Below are 18,698 nucleotides of genomic sequence, written 5' to 3'. Positions count from 1 at the left end.
CTAATAATAATAATAAACATAATTTTGTGTAACAGAAATATACAGTTTTCTTTCTTACCTCTTTAATCATCTTGTGATTATTGAGATTTATATCCTGACCCCCTCAATCCAGTAATTCTATATCACATAGCAATCGCTTATTTGATAAATTTAACTTTCATTGTTTTTAATCATGCCATTCTCTTTTTTATATTTTATTTTGAATAAGTAACCTTTATTTTATTCGAGTCGTCTGATTGAGGCCAAGATTTTGCAGAGAGAACTCAAGACAAGTTAAAAATATTATGAGACTTTAAAATTTCAAATAATTTGTCAAGATAGTCAGTGCGTTCAGCTGCAGGTGCTGTGTGTGTGTGTGTGTGTGTGTGTGTGTGTGTGTGTGTGTGTGTGTGTGTGTGTGTGTGTGTGTGTGTGTGTGTGTGTGTGTGTGTCCGTGCACATGTGTCAGTGTGCACATTCAGCTGCATGTGAATTATAACCATCATCCACACGTCTACCACCATCTCTCCTGAGCCAGTGAGCGAGATGAGCGTGGACCTGGTGCAGGCCTGCAGACTGGAGGATCCCACCGCCCTAATCTCGCGAGATCTCCTCCTCTCGGCTGCCTGCGATGCTGTTGCTGTGGGTTTGATTGACAGGAAACATGTCGGTGTGGTGGGAGCGAACCGGGATGCTGCTGCTGCCACGGGAGACAGGGACCTGCATCGAGTCCTCTCATCAGCACCAGTGAAACCCACCGGGCTCTTCACGTTCCGCTTATGATGCGCTGATCAGCTTTTTTATTTTTATTTTTTAATTATTATTATTATTATTACCACCATCCTTATTTCTAACGTCCATTCGCAAGGGGGAACCCGATGGATGCTCTGGCGAACCCGCTCCGCATCGTCCCCACCTTGTGCTCGGCGTGAGAGGCAGAGGCACCTGGATGAAACAGCAGGAACTACGAGGACTGTTGTTGCAATGGAGTCGACTCTCTCACGGCTCAAAGCTCGTCTGTAAACCCACAACATCTCGTTTCATGGCGTTCTGCAGGTCGCTCTGCTCCGTGGGCTCCTCCACGTCTCTCTCCTGAATTCTGTTCTGTTCCTCTTATTTCTTTAATATATATATATATATATATATATTTTCTGTTCCGTTATTATTTGAAGTGCAAAGGAGGAGAGAAAAAAAAAAAAAAAAGTGTGGGGGGGATATAACGACCACTGCTCGACCCAAACTATGAACGAGGAGATGACAAAAAGCGAGGAGCAGCATCTGAGTTTGCAGAAAGCCTTGCAGCAGTGCGAGTTGGTGCAGAACATGATAGACATAAGCATTTCCAGTTTGGAGGGTTTACGGACCAAATGTGCCACATCCAACGACTTGACACAGAAGGAGATACGCACGCTGGAGGTAAGCACGGGTGGTGATGGCTGAATCTGTGCATCTTCATGTGAATCAATACAGGGGCTGTCACCGTCTCTTATTTATTTCTAGGCCACTGTGCATGTTTTTTTTTCCCTCTTCCTTCCTTCTTCTTCCCCCTCCTGTGCCTTGCTCGCCTTTTTCTGCGTAAATACGCACAGATTGACGCCAAAGCCCCGGTGCAATCTTATCTGCTCAGTGCAGTGCCATAAATCAGGAGGCTGCATCCACGGGGCTGCAGTGGAGGCTGTTGTAGACTTGCGCATTCTGCAGGTGGCGGCGAGAGAAGGTGGCTCTTCTCCATCAGAATAATATGTGAGGCCTGTAGGCTGCTGCTGCTGCTGCTGCTGCTGCCGCTGCTGCTGCTGCTGCTGCCGCTGCTGCTGCTGCCCGTGTTTACAATCCACCAGCAGCCTGCGCAACTGTCCGAGCGGCGCATCCAGGCCGCGCCGCCGTTACGCAAGGCGAGCAGATTAGTGAGATTGTTACCAAATGTCATTATCCGCGTAATTGGCCGGCGGGTGTCTTTCCAAAAAAAAATGTTACGTTACGTAATGTCCATCGCATCCAAGTATGATGTTGTGTTTGACTGTGGCCCCTCCAACCTGCAGCCCCCTTCTCTCTCTGTGGCTGTGACGGGACTAATACACTGAATAAAACGCCATAAAGTGCGATAAGGTTTCTGGAAACTCCAGCCACCGAGCAGCGGGGGACCCAGAGGAGCGTGAAGGGCCCCGGCCCAGTGTTTCGGTGATGACCCCAGGAGATAAAAACAAACAGCATTAAGTGCGATAAGGTCGCAATAAACTCACCGCTGAGTGTCTGTGTGCACACTTTGAAGCCCCAGCGGGAATATCACTGAGATATTACATAAAAACACAGCACAGAAGAGAAGTCACACTGATCCCAAACCCCCCGACAGGAATATGAGGATACAGTATTATATAAGATATAAACATATAGTAATACACCCGGTGATGTGTCTGAGCTGCTCAGAGGAGGTGTTACACAGACAGGGGACAGGAGGAGGAGACAACCAATAAACCAATCTGCTGAAATCATGTGAATTTAATGCATTTTAATGAGATCTGGATCATATGTTAGAAGAATTACAGGGATATTCTTCAGTTCGGGCTTTTTTAGAATGAATCCCTCAGCTTTTCTTGAAATAAAAATACATTATTTGATTAATAATCCACATGTGCAGATCTGTACCAAAGCTCCTGTGCTCCGTGGCAAAGGGACTGAGGTTACAGGAGGTCAGGGAGAAGGAGGCTGTTGAAACTTGTATTCTGGCTGCATGAAGGCTGATACCCTGACTCTCCTTTGGGAGAACACAGGAGCGTAAACTGTTAAAAAGGAAAAGATCATTTCACTTGTGCCACGTTTCCAAAGGGCAGAGGTGTACATTCGAAGTTCCAGGAAGTTATCATCCTTTTAAAAGTGATGTAAATATGACAAGTATGAACATATGCATCCCGGGTGTTTGCCTATTTGTTTAAGTAGCTTTGCATTGTTTTAAACTATCGTCACTATTATTGAGGGATGTTCTGAGCATGAGACGTGATGTGACACACATTCTTCCTGACTGCAGAGGGCAGTGATGCAAGAGAGAAAATGTTTCCCATCAAAGAGAAGAAGATATGTGTTTATACCTGTTGAATTGAATGCAGAGAATATGATGCTTAAGGGATATGGTAGTTGTTGTTTTACATGAACAGTAGTGAAACATCTGTCTCACTGTGTATAAATACTGCAATACTTTACAAAGTGCAAATACTTGAGTTTCCATTGATTTACACAAGCATTTTGTTTAGTGAACCCATATTTATGAAAATTGAAGTTGTTAAACAACATTTATGACACAGCAAAGCCTATGGACCATATCTGGTTAAAACAAGTGTTATTTCAAGTCGCATTAGGTTCATTTTATATATTTTCAACCACATCTCCTCAAAAAAGTGACAGCAAATCAGACACTAGTCGACACTGGGCTGTTGGTGAATATACTGTAAGTCAGATACTGAGTTTAATTATATTCTGCTTTTCATTACATTGATCAGTTGCTTTAATGTCCGTTTGCTGTTGTTTGGTGCTCGGTTGCACACAACAGGCTGTTCGTCTGAAAACAGATGCATGTTGCAAATACAGTTTCTTTTATATATCAGTCATGATAAATATTAGAATTTTGATCACTATGATTTAAAATCAGGGTCAAAGTTCACATCTCCAGTGCCTCCTATGGTCCAGATTTACAGAGGCTGGGAGAGCTCAACACACGGCAAATCAGGAAAACACATGCAAGTAGAAAAATCACGTGCAAATGAAGAAAGAATACAGAAAACGACAATGGAAATGTTTCCAGGGGACCCAAAAGAGGGATGCACCTGACTGTAGTTCCATGCTTTATGAAGTTATTGAGGTCTGCTACTCGTGTTTCTGTATTTGCTTGTGTTGTAACTTATTTACAGCGCATGTGGCTTCAAATTGATAAAGATGTTTTCTTAATTCGCAGTGTGTTGAGCTCTCTGGGCCACCGTACAGATTTGCCATTCTTCCAAATAGTGAGGTTCCAGGACAACTCAAGTCCCAGCTCATGTTCCTTTGGTAGTTGGTCGCACTCTTATTCTTTGTCTTTATAAATACATAGAAATATGATAACTTAGATCTGTTGTGGATGACCTGAAGCTCTTAATGAAGCAGTAACAGTGTTTACAAAACAAGGTGTTGACTCTGTTTGACAGCAGCCTTCAAAATTAACCTGTGAAAACAAAATAAAAGCAAATACTTCTTCTGTATTTGCAACAGTTTACAGTGCTTAAAATGAGCTAATATTATAATAGATAATTGATAATTGGCAAAGTTATTTTAAAGTTTTTTTCCCACCAGACAAAATGATTCCAACATGAATTCAGGTCAGAGTGAGATATTTTGAAAGTCATGTTCTGTTGTGGGCTGCACTTCCTCTCAGTTGTTAAATTTAGGCTCCAATCTCTGAAACACATTTTCATCAATATCTGGGAACAATAGGAATATGTCTCGTGCTTCTGCAGAAGTTTAGGATGGACTGAACCGTGCATATCAGTTTATCTGTTGTTCGTGTTTATAAATGAACATGTGAAAGAAATGCTGATCAGAAAAGAAACGTGTTTTACAAACGTGAACAAAGAGAGAAACGCTCTCGACAGTTAATTCACATGTGCAAAAAAAAAGAATTACTCCTGAGAACCCTCTAATCTTGTTAAAACCCTCCGAGCCTTCCAGGGCGACCGTCTTCTTATTGCCTCGGCGACAAATGAGTCGTCCACCAGGGGTTTTGATCAGGATCACAATGACGTCAGTCGTACGCAAAGCCTTCCTCGTTAACCTGTCCTGATCTGTATTGAGTGCGGTGTCTACGGGAGATTCCTCCACGACACGGACGTTTTTCCATCTCTATTATTAACTTGAAGGACCCAGATTGGGCCTCAGACAGAATCTGTCGGAGGCGCGGAGCACTGACCCTGTTTTAGCCAACAGCTTCACCCAGAATAGCAGCCCATATCATTACCTGGATGTCGTGTTAATGCTGGTTTCCATTAATATGATTATGCATCGTTGCTGGTATCCCTGGGAGACGCTGGAATGATCAACGCACATGGTGAATGATCTGTTGTTTTCAGGCCTGCACACACACACACACACACACACACACACACACACACACACACACACACACACACACACACACACACACACACACACACACACACACACACACACACACACACAGAAACCTGACGTGCAAACCCTGTTATGTATTTCATGTGAAAGAAATAATGGCAAGTGTTGTTTTTCCTTTATATTCAAGTATATAAACCGGGTGAAGGCTTTACAGTGTTTATTCAGACATCAGCTTTGTTGCTTTAGATGTGGAACTAATGTATTTTTCGACTCATAGTCAGGAAATCAAAGGCTGTGAAGAGTAGTTTGTTATGTTTGATAAGAATTAGGCTGTAGGTGATAATATGGCTTTAAGGTAGACATCACCCAATCGTAGCTAACGAGAGAAATTCAAACCTTACCCTACTTTCATAAAGACGCGTACAACGGGAATAATAGTTGCGTTTGTATCCACCTGACACATAAAACTCCAATATCCTACGTAAGCACCCGAATGACATCTGCTATTAGATAGATATTGATTATTAGATATTGATCTGTGTGTGTTGTGTGTTTAGTTTATGTGATTAAAGGTGTAGTTTGAGAAATAACCCTGCTGATGTCATCGGGGTCTAACAGACAACACGACAGGGAGGTGTGGGTTAGAGAGTCAAGATGTTTTAGTGTCTGCTGCTTTGATTTGGAAGATTCCTCTTTTAAAAGTATCCTCAGCTTTTGGGAAATTGATTACTAAATCGTTGAAGTACCATTTTAATACTACTACTATAATATTATTGTAGTATCGAGTACTTTCAGTGTAGATCCAGCTCCTATCAGTACACAAATAATTTATTTACACATGTCTTTTTACCTGCTAGTTCTTACATATAAACCATTTTCTCTCATGTTTCATGAATTATGAATTACTTGAGTATGTTACAGCTCAGTAGAGTTAATCCTAATACCAAACGTTGACACTAGCAGCCAATGATTTGATGTTTTAAAGTACAAAGTTAAACTCAGAAGCTGCACTGCCCTTTGTTTAAAGACCATCATGCCTTTTGGTTAAAGCTTGTTTGATAGTGCTGGACATTTTTTCTCATGCAGGAAAGTGCAGGGCTCCAGTTTAACTGATTAGAAAAAGCTGGTGTAGAAGTCCTAGTCTGTTACACTGAGTGTTCATCAGTTTATCTGGATTATCCGTGAGTGTAGCACTTGTGAAGGGGTCAGTTTGGCTCATGTCTCAAATGGGACTAGCACCATATGCTCCACTTCAGCAATCTGCTTAAAGGACCACTCCGTCATTTTAGGAAGCCTGGTTCTGTCGTGTTAACCGGGGTTTTACTGAGTCTATAAGAGGAACATTTGATGGTTTTCCTCATCAGAAAAAATGCTTTAAAGCTCCAACAAGCCTGTTCGCTAGTTTAATGTAGAGGTGGTATCAGAAAACTGGTGTTAGGAGGAGACAGGATTTATAAACCCAGAAAACCAAGGGTAAACAGAGAGTAAAGAAAATCACGTGATCTCTGCAGTGGAGTTAAAACGTCACTTCCTGCCTCTGTCTGCTGCACCCGGCTGCTCCACCTCTCGCCTGAATAATGCAGAGGATTTGTTGCTGTTGTGAACGCGTCTGTGCAGAAAAACCTCCCGCTGTGTTGTGCATGTGTGAAAAGCAAACTACGGGTAAACTCTGCAGCCAATTCCCCCGATTTCACCCGCAGGTCATGTCTGAAAACGGCTTCAGTTATCTGCACGAGCTTCTATAAAACCATATGAACCCCTCATGTAGAAGTCACCTCCGTTAGTAATATTTATGTTTTCCTTTTTCTTACCTTCTGTCGCTGCTGCAGTCACAGATGTGGTAGAAACAGGGATCATCTCCAGCTTGTGTCATGCTCTTGTTAGCCTGTTAGCTCCGGCAGCTTCTGCTTGCACACCTGGTCCACAGCCCGGTGTGTTCAGTCCCTCCTGGTTTTCACCACAGCTTAACGATGAATTAACCATTTACACTTCAAAGTTGTTTCCCAGACAAGTTTCCGTTATTCTTTTGTCTCTGTCGTACGTATAAAACCGTTCTACGAGTCGATAAAGGCCTCAAACCACGTGAGATTGAATCGAGCAACTCTTTCTCAACCCGCTCTACCTTACTCTACCATATGATGTGTGTGTGGTATTAAGTAAGAGTGTAACAAAGGCATCGCAGTGCGCCCGTATATCGTCAGCAGTGAAAGTTATTCTTTTTATGCAAAAGAAATATACCAGTATGATAACCAGTTTACCAGGATGTTAAAACCGTGAGCGCACAGTTGTTGTGACACTCTTGATTTAATTTATGATATTTGTGATACAACATTTTCTTCCTGAAACATTATTATCATATTATCATTATTATTTGTGATACAGATTTAAATTCACCTCTTTTCATTTGACTTCTGGACGTGTCTGTGTTGTGAATCGTGGCTGAGTGGGAGCTGTCCGGTGCTGAAAGGTGTTTTTGTCATTTCCTTGTGGTCACCAATGGTTTGTTGAATATTCTTTGGCCCAATTCAGTTTGAAACGATCAATATCGAACGTGCGATATCTGCTTTAATAGGGAAAACGAGAACGTCCTTTTAAAGTAACTCTGAAAATGACGATTTTCTTAGCCCCTCCGCATCATGAGCAAGTTCCCCCTGCACAGACTCTGTTAGAACACTAATAATTAATATGTGGATATAAGTGTTTTCAGTTGCATCATCTGCAGTTTGTTTTTATTAATATGAGAGACTATTCTTAAGTATTAAACAGAATATACAGTAGTTAATGATGTAGTTGACTGTTGCCTAAGTGAATAATCTACACTTGGGAAGTACTTTGAATACTTTCAGTATGTTTAGCTTCTTTTACTCAAGTAGAAAAGTGATTTTGTTTGTTGTTACTTCCTAAAGAACGTTAGGGCTCTATTTTCATCGAGGTTTTTTCAGTGTTGTGTTTTTCTTTATTTCAAAAGTTTGTGTTTTGCTGTGAATTTGTTGTTCTATGGTTTTGTTAATCCCGGATGCCTTTTTGTCTTCTCCCTGAATTAGATAAGACACATCATCCTCCAGTAACTGTGTATTATGTGGATAGAAACTCAAATATATATATAATTTTCACTTATTAGGTTCTAGTTGTGAAGTAATGCAGTTACTGAAAATAAGACACGTACAGGACATGTTGAAGAGTTTACTGCTGTGAATATGTATTTTTGGTTTTGTAGTGTGATCAGTAGTTTTGTGGAGGTGAAACATTCGTGTCTGAACAGCAGGAAGTCACATGAATTCCAAAATGACACAAACAAAGTCACACGTTGCTGTTGTAAAAAGTACAGGATGATCAATAATAACTAATAATGACATAATGATGATTGAGCACAGGTTCAGTGACGGGTCACAGCTCCTCCTCCTCTGAGGGGAACTTCAATTAGCGACATCTTTAATCTTTAATAACAAGTACATAAAGATGTATTTAATAGAGTGTCTTCATAAAACGGATTTTACTGTTTGTCATATAATGAAAAGCCAGAAAATAAAAGCACGATAAACTGCAGAAATACTAAAATATAGTTAACATGTATGTGAATGTGTTTAACAGATAGTGGAGACTGGGGCATTTTGTCACGTTGTTCATATCTTCACCTCCAGAGGGCAATACTTAAAAGTTGAATAATAGATTTGTGCATCTGCTTGATCTGATGTCATTTCCTGTCTGGGAAAAGAAAAGGTGAGGCCTCAGCACCAACTCTGACTTTCTAGGCTCCAACACTAACCCACCCCTTCCAGGCCTGAGTACAGACCCAGCCCCTTCAGGTCTAAGTACAGAACCAGGCCAGAGCACTAACCCAGGCCCGAGCACTAACCCAGGCCAGAGCACTAACCCAGGCCCGAGCACTAACCCAGCCCCTCCTGGCCCCAGCACCATCCCAGCCCTTCGAGACCTGCACTACACTGGGTGACCACTTGGATAACGTGTCACATGTGCACAGGCACCATTTAAAAAACTATAACTCTGTACTCAAATAAGATATGAAAACTAAATGAATGCAAAATATTAGCTTGAGACAATTGGGTGTCATGATCCCAAGATACATGAGAGAGTGTGAACAATGTATCAAGAGCCCCCCCCCGGTCTCCTCTGCATGTGGGACCTGAATATTAGAATCTGGAGTCTCCTGCCGTCGTCTCTTTCACTTCATGTCTTTGGTTCAGCCTGAAATATCATTTGTTTTCCTTCCTGTCGCCGCTCACCACGTTATCTGAGGACACGTCTGTGACCTTTGTGGTTCAAACACGCTTTGAACATGTGAATTACAGTCAAATGTTTCCATGGCAGGTACAAAGTTAAGACAGTGAGTTCAGAGCTATGGTCAGTTACTGGTTTGTTTTCTCCACATGTGTTTGTCTTAACAGAAGACGAGAAATAAAAAAGCTGATGCATGTGTCCAGTCCTCTCTGCAAACACACCCTGTTCCAGTTTCCCAGTGTAACCACAGCTTTCAGCCACTAACCACTGAGCCGCCCCCAGTGGAGCAAACAGGCGTTAAGTGATCTCAGTGGTGGAGGTTGAGGTGGAGGAGAAGTTCCCTGCATCGATTATTCAGCTCGTACTGGGATTTCAGTAACTTTGCAATAACCAGTGAACAAACTGCTGCTTGATTCTGGACGTCAGGGTTTTTTAAAGATGTTTGGATGAACTAATTTAGGATTAAACATTTACATTCGTACATCTTTTATTTTTGAGTTTGCATGATCAGAAACAAAGAACAGGTTGATTCTTTAGGTCCAATACACAAGGTCAGGCAGTTTTATTTATAAAGCACGTGTCATACACAGGGGCAGATTCAAGGTGCTGCACTGACATTGGAAACAACACAAATCAAAAGTCTTGTTAAAATCAATTAGTTTTAAAAATAATAAATAAAATAAAAGTGAGCTAAAATGAAAAAGAGATAAAAAAATCAAAAAATAAAGTAGTAAAATTGTAGAAATATAATAGATAGAAATATTCAAAAGAATAAAATTATGGTATGATGATATGATTTTGTAAAATAGTTAATCTGAATAGAGACGTGTTGAATCTGGATTTAAAAGCTGCAATGGACGAGGCATTAGGAGGAGTTTGTTGTTCAGAGTCGGGATAAATGCTAAAACATTTTATGATATAATGGACAAAACCAAGCAGTTATTAGAAGACTATATTTTTTGTTAGATCTGAATTCATTTTCAGCAAACAGGCTTTGATTCTGAAACTAAATCCAACAATTAACAAGTGAAATATAAACATGTTTAAACACTGTGGTCGCTGTGGTTTTGCTTGTCTCTTCTCTCAGGGGAAGTTGGTGAAGTACTTCAGCCGCCAGTTGTCCTGTAAGTGCAAAGTGGCCTTAGAGGAGCGCAGTGCGGAGCTGGAGGACTTCCCTCGCCTCTGCCACTGGTTCCGCATCGTCAACCTGAGGAAGGAGGTCACGCAGGTGAGATTTCAAACTACCAACCTTTTTTTTTTTTATGTATACGTCAGATATCTTACGAAAGGTTATGCACAAAGTTGTCGTGTGAATTCCCACGAAAACGTTCAGCGGTTCGGCAGCAGGCTGTTCTCATCATGGGTTCGTAGGAAATAATACGAAAAGCAACGCAATAGAATTCGTGTGAAATCCACGTAATCGTGAGGCTGGGGACACGTGACCTATGCACCATATGTTTTATTCTTTATGGGAAATTGACTGTTGTCATCATTTAAATGTGTTTTGGATCAAATCTGAAGAGGGAACATGTGCGTTTTATTTTCATAATCTTCTTTCAGATAGTGTGTTTTCTTTTAAATCTGAAAACAGCAATGTGATCACATGATCTAAATTATAACCAGAACTGATAATATTATAGGTCTGCAGATATTACAAAACATTAAATATCCTTATCATGGTCTTTTTTCTTTCTCATCCCTTTTAGTGTTACTTGGTAAATAGTGAGTCAGTGACAGAATGAATGAAAGTCTGGTTTTCTTTGGTAAAAACAAACTTACTGACCCAGGACTTTGGTTCTTATACATTATTATTGCTCTTGTGTAATAAACTGCATGTCCTCTATGAGGCCGGTCGTATGGGTCACAGATGCTATTTAAGCATTTCTATAGTGTATATACACGTCCACATTAAGTGTAATCAGTGAATAAGATACTGTCACCTCTTTCAGTGCATCTTAAACTTAAAATGAAATGTTTGATATACTTCTAAAGATGTTTTTATCTCTCTCTCTCTGTGTGTGTGTCTGTGTATGTGTGTGTGTGTGTGTGTGTGTGTGTGTGTGTGTGTGTGTGTGTGTGTGTGTGTGTGTGTGTGTGTGTGTGCTGCAGGAGATGAGCCCAGGCGAGGTGACCCTGGAGGGTCTGCTGGACATGAGTGAGGAGCAGGTGTGTGAGCTGCTGCAGAGTTTGGTGCCAACGAAGAAGAGTGTGCCCGACTCAACGCCTCCCTCTCCTGCCTGCGAAAGGCCCACCAGCTCGGTGAGGGACACACACACACACACACACACACACACACACACACACACACACACACACACACACACACACACACACACACACACACACCCACACACAACACACACACACGGATGAGCTCATTGACTTATAATAACGTTAATCTTATTAAAATTAAATCATGTGTGTTACCTTTGTGTTTTTTGCTTGATTTTCCAGGCTGATAGTTTATTTCAATAACTTTTTTTTTAGATAGATTATAAATATATTATCATCACTTTTCTCACCAAAGTGAGGTTGTGTTTAACGATTACACAGTTTGAAGCAGAGACTAAAAATCTCTGTGGTGCGTTCAAAGACTTTCTGGTATTTCAGACTTGAGAACTTGCTTCCTCAGAGGAATTAAACCGAGTTTATCAACAATCAACAACAGAATGTCAGATTGTTTATATTCAGACTGATGTGTTTTCTGGCAGTGATACTGAAAACTAATATAATACATAATCCAGTCTTTATTTATCATCAAAATTTAAGAAGCGTTGTGAATTAGTTTTGTTTTAATCTGGTGTGATATTAACTTGACCCTGTGTTTGTAATTCTCCACCATGAAATCACCTCTCAAAAGATTGTGCACGTTTCTATCCAGCAGGTGGAGCTGTTCAGCCACAGTCGCTCAGTCTCTGTGTAACTTTAAATCAAAGTTCATCACTTCAACACCACAACTCTTCTCAGGAATAAAACTTTATTAACATCGCCTGTTTAGAGCAACAGATTTAAAAAAAAAAAAGTTTATTCATATTTCCTCTTTTTTTGTTGCTTGAGATGTAGAACGTTTCATTTCCTTTCCTTTGTACCAGGGCTTTCCACCAGGTGGCGGTAGAGACCGTAAAATGTTCTCAGTCTCTCAGATTGCTGCTTTTGCAATGATACACAGGAACCAGAAGGGGGCAGTAGAGCCTAACTTAAACTGCATCGAGGGGTTTAGTAACAACCTTTTGTAAAAAACCTGTTTGATAACACACACACACACACGCACGCACACACACACACACACACACACATACATAAACACACGCACGCACACACACACAGTAACAGATGTTCTTTGAAACAGACGGTTCTTCTGAATTATTGAGCAAATTAACTTGATGAATAGTTTTTCTTCCGTGAGCCTTCAATAAAACAGAGATTTACTTAACGAGTGTTTTTATTAGAGGAGCTTTAACTCAGAGTTTTGTATTTTATAACATTTTCTTTGAATGTAGTGAAAAAGAACTCGGACAAACGTTTTCTACAAACAGCCTCAGAACCAGTGAGTCTGCAGGTGCTCAGCTCCACAGCTCCTCTGCTGGTCCCTGCTCTCTTTTGTCTGACGGTGTCTGGGACACACTTCACTCTTATCTTTCTGCACCAGTTGTCTGACTGGAGATGGAGGTGGTTATTGTCCAGAAAGAGAGACAGACAGGCGTCCCCCCTGGCAGAGTCCGTCAGCTGGTCCCAGTCGTCCAGCCGGGTTCAGACCAGTCAGGCTTCAGACGTCTCTGACCAGGACTTTAACTGTGTCCTGCTGTTTTTAAAATTGGTCAAGAGTTAAAAATCCTCTGGTGTGAGGCAGCCCTTTGATACCGTTCACATAACTTCTGAATGCCGACTGGAGCCGGAGATCGAACCACCCACGTTCTCTTTAGTGGGCGCCCCCCCTCTCTACCTCCTGAGCCACAGCTGCTCTGACAATGACAACATTTCACATGATTATTATTCTGAGAGAACTGGGAGTTCAGTGACAGCAAACAATGATAAAGGGACAGAAATAATGAGCGTTAATGCATCAGGTGAATCCAGACAAAGAGAATATGGAACAGTGAACATTTCTCTTTTTTCACAGTTACGTTGAGTTTGTATTGTTGTGAGTGTAACAGTTGATTCCAGCCTTCCTGTCCAGTCTTCTATGATAAGAGGTCGTCCTCCTGAAGCCCCTCAACCCCCCCCGCCCCCTCTCGCTGCATCGAGCCCTTTCACTGAGCTGCACCTTCTTAGAAATCAACGTTTGATTTCAAACAGTTAAATCATGGCTGAGTATGACAGTTCGTTCTTGACCCCTCTGAAGAATAAAACCCCTCAGTGTCCACACCTCGCCTTGCTGCTCTCGCTCCGTTGTCATGGAGACATCTCCATTGTCATCACTGTGTAGAACTTTGATAATTGGAATCGAGCTGTAACCAGTGTCTCTGTAGGTGGACGTCCTTCCTTTCATAGGATTGTTGTTCAAAAATCAATTTAAAGTGAAAATAAAAAATAATTACCATGTACAATAGTTGTTTTACGGCGCATATTTTCTGCGCATCAATTCTCGGCCCCCACGCCGACTCTGACCCACAATGCCACAGTCCGTCCATCCCATATTAATTCTGGTCATGGGACCCAGTTACCTTTCTTATCAAAATAAACCAAACCAAGAAATCAAACCAAAACCACTTTAATTTACATTTATTTACCTCTTTTACAGGTAATTAATCACATTTGAATCACTTTCTAACGCTGTATGAACTGACGACAGAAACAAACATTTATATAAAACTAGTTACAATGGAGAAGCTGGTATTTAAACAGCTAGAAGTTATGATCCCCTCCTATAACCAAACTTCCAGCATCTGTCTCTGAAGGTTTGTGTTTGCCTCACTGTCAACCTCTTTCCCTCGTCCTCCTTCCTCCTTCCTCCTTGTTCATCATCCCCTCCTCTGCCTCTCTTCTTCTTCGCACGTCGCCTCCACCGACTCTCCCATCATCTCCCTCCCCTCGCTCTCTCTCCTGCTCTCCAAACGCAGGCTCTGGCCACACAGAAGCCACTAATGGGCTCTCCAACAGGGGGGGTGGGGGACTGGAGATGTGTGAATGCGCGACAGCAACATCGCCGCCACTACACCACCGCACGGAGCGTGGAGAGGTGCACTCAGCCCAGAGAGAAACACAGGGTGTGCGGCCGCATTCTTCGTGTTCTTATGGAGCTGGGAGAGGGAGACGAGTTGTGCAGCTCAGAAACTCGGCCACATTTACACATCTGTGTGTTGGTTTGTCAGCATATATGCAAAAGAAGAAGAAGTGCACGAGCATTTAAACACTTATTTTTCTCCGAGAAATCTGGAGGTTGTTGCAGAACGAAGGATTTGCAGATTTATCGACACGCTCTTTGAAAGAGAATCTGTTCCTCCAGTTTATGAGTCATCAGGAATTAATGCTTAAAATTGGCAGACAAGGACATTTGCATACTTCACCGTCCCCTACATCGCACAACCGGAGAAACACAACGAGTGAATGTATGTTGCTCGGTGCTGCTGTAATGGTGGAGGAAGGAAACTAATGCAAGTTAATAGAATTTTTTTCACTACAGGCTCTTGGGATTGCAGTCCGCCAGTTGCAATGAGGATGAGTCATACAATTCGGAGGCAGCCGGTCGGTTCTTTGTGCCGCAATATACACACATTACCCAGCCCGCCCCTCTAGACAACTCCACACACAGAGAGACACTACACAAACACACACACACACACAACATTTTCATACAGACAATATCTTTAATACAAGTTATTTTGTTGATCAGGCTAATAGCGGTGAGATTCGCGCAGCACGACAGGTTGCCACGCTACCTCTCCGCTGTAATCTTTGACAGCCGAAGTCCCCGTGCTTCGCTTTGAGACAGCTCCACATGCATATACAAACACCTAATTGGCTTCAAATGCCATCAGCGAGAAAAGGAAAACGAAGAAACGCCGGAGGGGAAAAGGGAAGAATATGCGAGAGAGGGAAATTGGAGGAGGAGAGGAAAGGCGGGAGGGGGGAGGAAGGACGCTGAATAACATGAGAAAGAGGCAGCGGCGACAGGAGGTGAAGCAGAAACATGGTCACGGCGAGAAGAAAGGAGCAGATGCAACAGGGAAGGAAAGACACCAGAAGAAACATTGACCGAACCCCCGACCCCCGTCTTCCTGAGCACCTCTGGGTGGTCCTCATTGGCTGTTAACCAATTAGCAGCGTCTAACTTTGTGTCCCACTGACTCACACTGCGAGTACGTCCACAGGCCCACTCCTCAGAAGAGTGGAGATTAAAAAGGGGGGGGACACTGCGTCTAGTGAACGCAGCGTTGCCCTTTTCCGCCAAATCCCGTTTACAGTGGCAGTGAGATACTGTCCCAGTGGCATTTCACTGCCATTTAGCCCAAAGAAGCAACACATCCATCCAGAGGTAATTACTCCAATTATGAGGCTGATTATCTGCCTTTCTCAAAGCCCCGTTAATAGCGTGCGTGTCAGTCCCAAGTGCGTCAGGTGCGTTGTTTGGTTCATCGGCTGATGTGGAGATGTAGAGTTTCTCAGGAGAGGGGGAAAATGGCAAAGTGTTTCTGAAGTTATGCACATGTCAAATATATGGAAATCTTGGTCTATGAGGATTTGTTAAAGGAAAAGTTTGATATTTGGGGGAAAACAGGATATTTATTCAGGAGGTACAAACGGCTCAGTCCACGTTTCAGAGTTTAGACCTGCTTTGGTCATTTGTGCTTTTCTCACTGGTTTAAAGAAAGCTGGGTAATTTATAGAAAAAGGTGATATCACATCATTCAAATACCTTCATGATTCAGCATCATTTCACAATTGATTGATTGTTTATTGTCAATCAAATCAGATGGAACCACACCCACAGCTTGATGTTTGTTTAACTATTTAGAGACATAATCTGTAACAATTCTTCATGAAAAGGTCTAAGAACGACTGGACCTATGTTAGAATATATATGAACGTTTAATAAAAGTTGCAAACTCAAAACTGACCTGTGATCACCTCAGTCTACTTTTATCTCAGTTTTGTTCTCCACCAGCTCCTAAAGGAAACTCCTGGCTCTGCAGCAGCTAAATGCTTCAGCAGCTACTGTGTCTTTCTGCCGTTAGTTGCTGTGCGGGAATCCTACAGCTGTTTTTCGAGCCTCTTCACAGAAAGCAGCTGCCTGTTCTGTCTGGAAACAACGTTGAAGAGCGTCGTGAGATTGAAGCGAAACAAAGCGAGGCTGCAGAGTTGCAGAAAAAGAAAAGCGGTTAGCTGAGAAAAAGCCTGTCAGCCCCAAGAAGTCGTGATAGATTACCAGACTCAAAGTATTTTATGTTTTGTATCAAAGCTTTCCAACGAAAAAGCAACTTTTAAAAACTCACTCTCCAACAAGAGAAAGTCACAGTTCTCAAAGGGCTAATGTTCAGTCTGGGTTCTTCATCCAGTCTCTTTCCCGACTCCTCTGCTTATTGAGAGGATGTGAAATGAGAAATTCATAAGTCAAGTCCTGGTTCTTGTTGCTGAAGCAGTTGCTAAGATACTGGTGCGCTTGATGAATGGACTCATTACTTGAAGCAACAGTTTCATAAGTGTGACTCGAGTTCATTGCTTCTCTCGCCGAGAAAGTTCATTTTGATATCAGCTTGATAAACACTGTCAGAAGCATTTTTTTTTAAAGTGAGGCTCCTTCGAAGAATATAAATACAAATAAGAGAGAAAACCATCATTTGAATCAAAGGTGATTGGTTGACATTTTCAAACATTATCCAGTGAGATTGTCATGTGGTGTTAATTTTGAAAAGGACGGTTCAAACTGGCACTTGCACACACCGGAGATCTGCTCAGAACCAGATCTGCTTTCTGTTGCCTCCGATCTGTGACCTCAGCCTCACTGATATGAATTCAGGAGGAGTCGATTCGTTTTAGGGGCTTTCACACCTACATTGTTTGGCCTGCACCTTCAGACTTGTAGTCAGAATCAAAAAATACCACGGTCCAGTTCAGTGGATCGAAAGGTAATCAGACTCGGACCAAAAGAGGGGATTTCGGACCGGATCGAACTGAACCATGATTTGTTTGCTGTTAAAAACGTTTGGGATAGTTTGGACTTTTCGGACCAATTGCAGGAAGTTAACACGACATTAAACAGTAGCAGAAGATAAGAAGCTGGCAGGATCGCTGCAGTCTTCACCTCTGACCATATTTTGTGCATTCAAACTAGTGTTGAGTACCGCAACGGAACCAGTTCACTCATTTTCTCCACTCAAACAGAAAGACTACCTTTTCAAACTATTTAATATGATGGCCAATGGATAACAAGCTGACATCAGAGGGAGAAGCTCCCTCACCTCACTGCCCAATTAGTGCGTTTACCCCGATTTCTCGTTTCCAATTTCTGCCGATTGGAACCGGAGCCGATTAAAACCTGTGTCGTTGGACTCTGCAGCAGGAAGTGAGTTCTGAGTTCTGAGTTCCACGTGTTTTAATGGGTTTTTCGACCAGAGGAAGACATGAACCTTGGTAGAGCTGAAGTTGAGTCTTGCTGAGTGGCCTGTGGTTTTATTCCTGCTAATAAAGGAGGCTCGATCCGGCGTCCTCCTCGTCCTCTCCCTCATCTGGGGATGAGCACTCTCTCAGAGCCCACTCGGCCATTCTGCATCTTGAAACTGCTTCTGAAGGGGTTGTTAGGGTTGAGATGTCAGCCTCTTAACGCGGGTTCAGGGACAAGTGTGTGTGGTTGTCACGCAGCGACACCGAGGGCAGAGTGGCAGTGACAGCGTGACTGGAAACACCCCACTGTCTAATATCCACGGGTGTGAAGAGGCAGCTGTCGGCAGGCAATTGATATTCATGTGACTTCAGGAACATCAATCACTGTTAAAAGTGACAGGTGTTGTCATCAATGGCAGCTCTTCAACTCTAAGCTCCGAAGTTTCACATTTCACAGAAACATACTGAAGGAGAAAGGAGCCGTGCGTCACATCGGGCTGAAAACAGCTGGTTTCCATGACAAATAATAACCAGCTTCACTTATTAGAAAGCTTCAGCTCGAGAGCACAACATGAGTAGTGATGAAATTTAATATCATGCAATGTTTTGTTTGTTAAAAGTATGACGTTTCAAAATACGAGTTACCTCTACTTTTACAACTAGTGAAAGACTGATCCACTGATTTAACACTTAAACATTGTTGGATTCATGAAATCAAAATCGATGCTATAGAACTGGACATCGTTTATTTTTTATTACCACTGTCGCCTAGCAACAGAGCTGCAATGCCCCCTAAAGGCCCCTAGGTTTTAAACATGTACGTTATTTTCTGTTTGGTTGAGTTGAAG

At 42.2% G+C, this 18,698-nt stretch overlaps 1 protein-coding gene across 1 annotated transcript in view; it reads left to right on the top strand.

Annotated features, from left to right (window-relative positions):
- Positions 1-642: 642 nt before the first annotated feature.
- ksr2 (kinase suppressor of ras 2) overlaps positions 643-18,698 on the top strand; it is an 81,677-nt gene continuing 63,621 nt past the window's right edge. Inside the window, 4 exon segments of the mRNA XM_047341070.1 lie at positions 643-1,395; positions 10,397-10,537; positions 11,419-11,491; positions 11,494-11,568. Of these exon segments, the coding sequence (XP_047197026.1) occupies positions 1,222-1,395; positions 10,397-10,537; positions 11,419-11,491; positions 11,494-11,568 (463 nt within the window). The 5' untranslated portion in view covers positions 643-1,221.

The sequence above is a fragment of the Hippoglossus stenolepis genome, chromosome 9 (genome assembly GCF_022539355.2).
Source record: "Hippoglossus stenolepis isolate QCI-W04-F060 chromosome 9, HSTE1.2, whole genome shotgun sequence".
NCBI lineage: Eukaryota > Metazoa > Chordata > Actinopteri > Pleuronectiformes > Pleuronectidae > Hippoglossus > Hippoglossus stenolepis.
The sequence above is the reverse complement of the archived record's forward strand: the minus strand, read 5'-3'. Positions and strand labels throughout refer to the sequence as shown.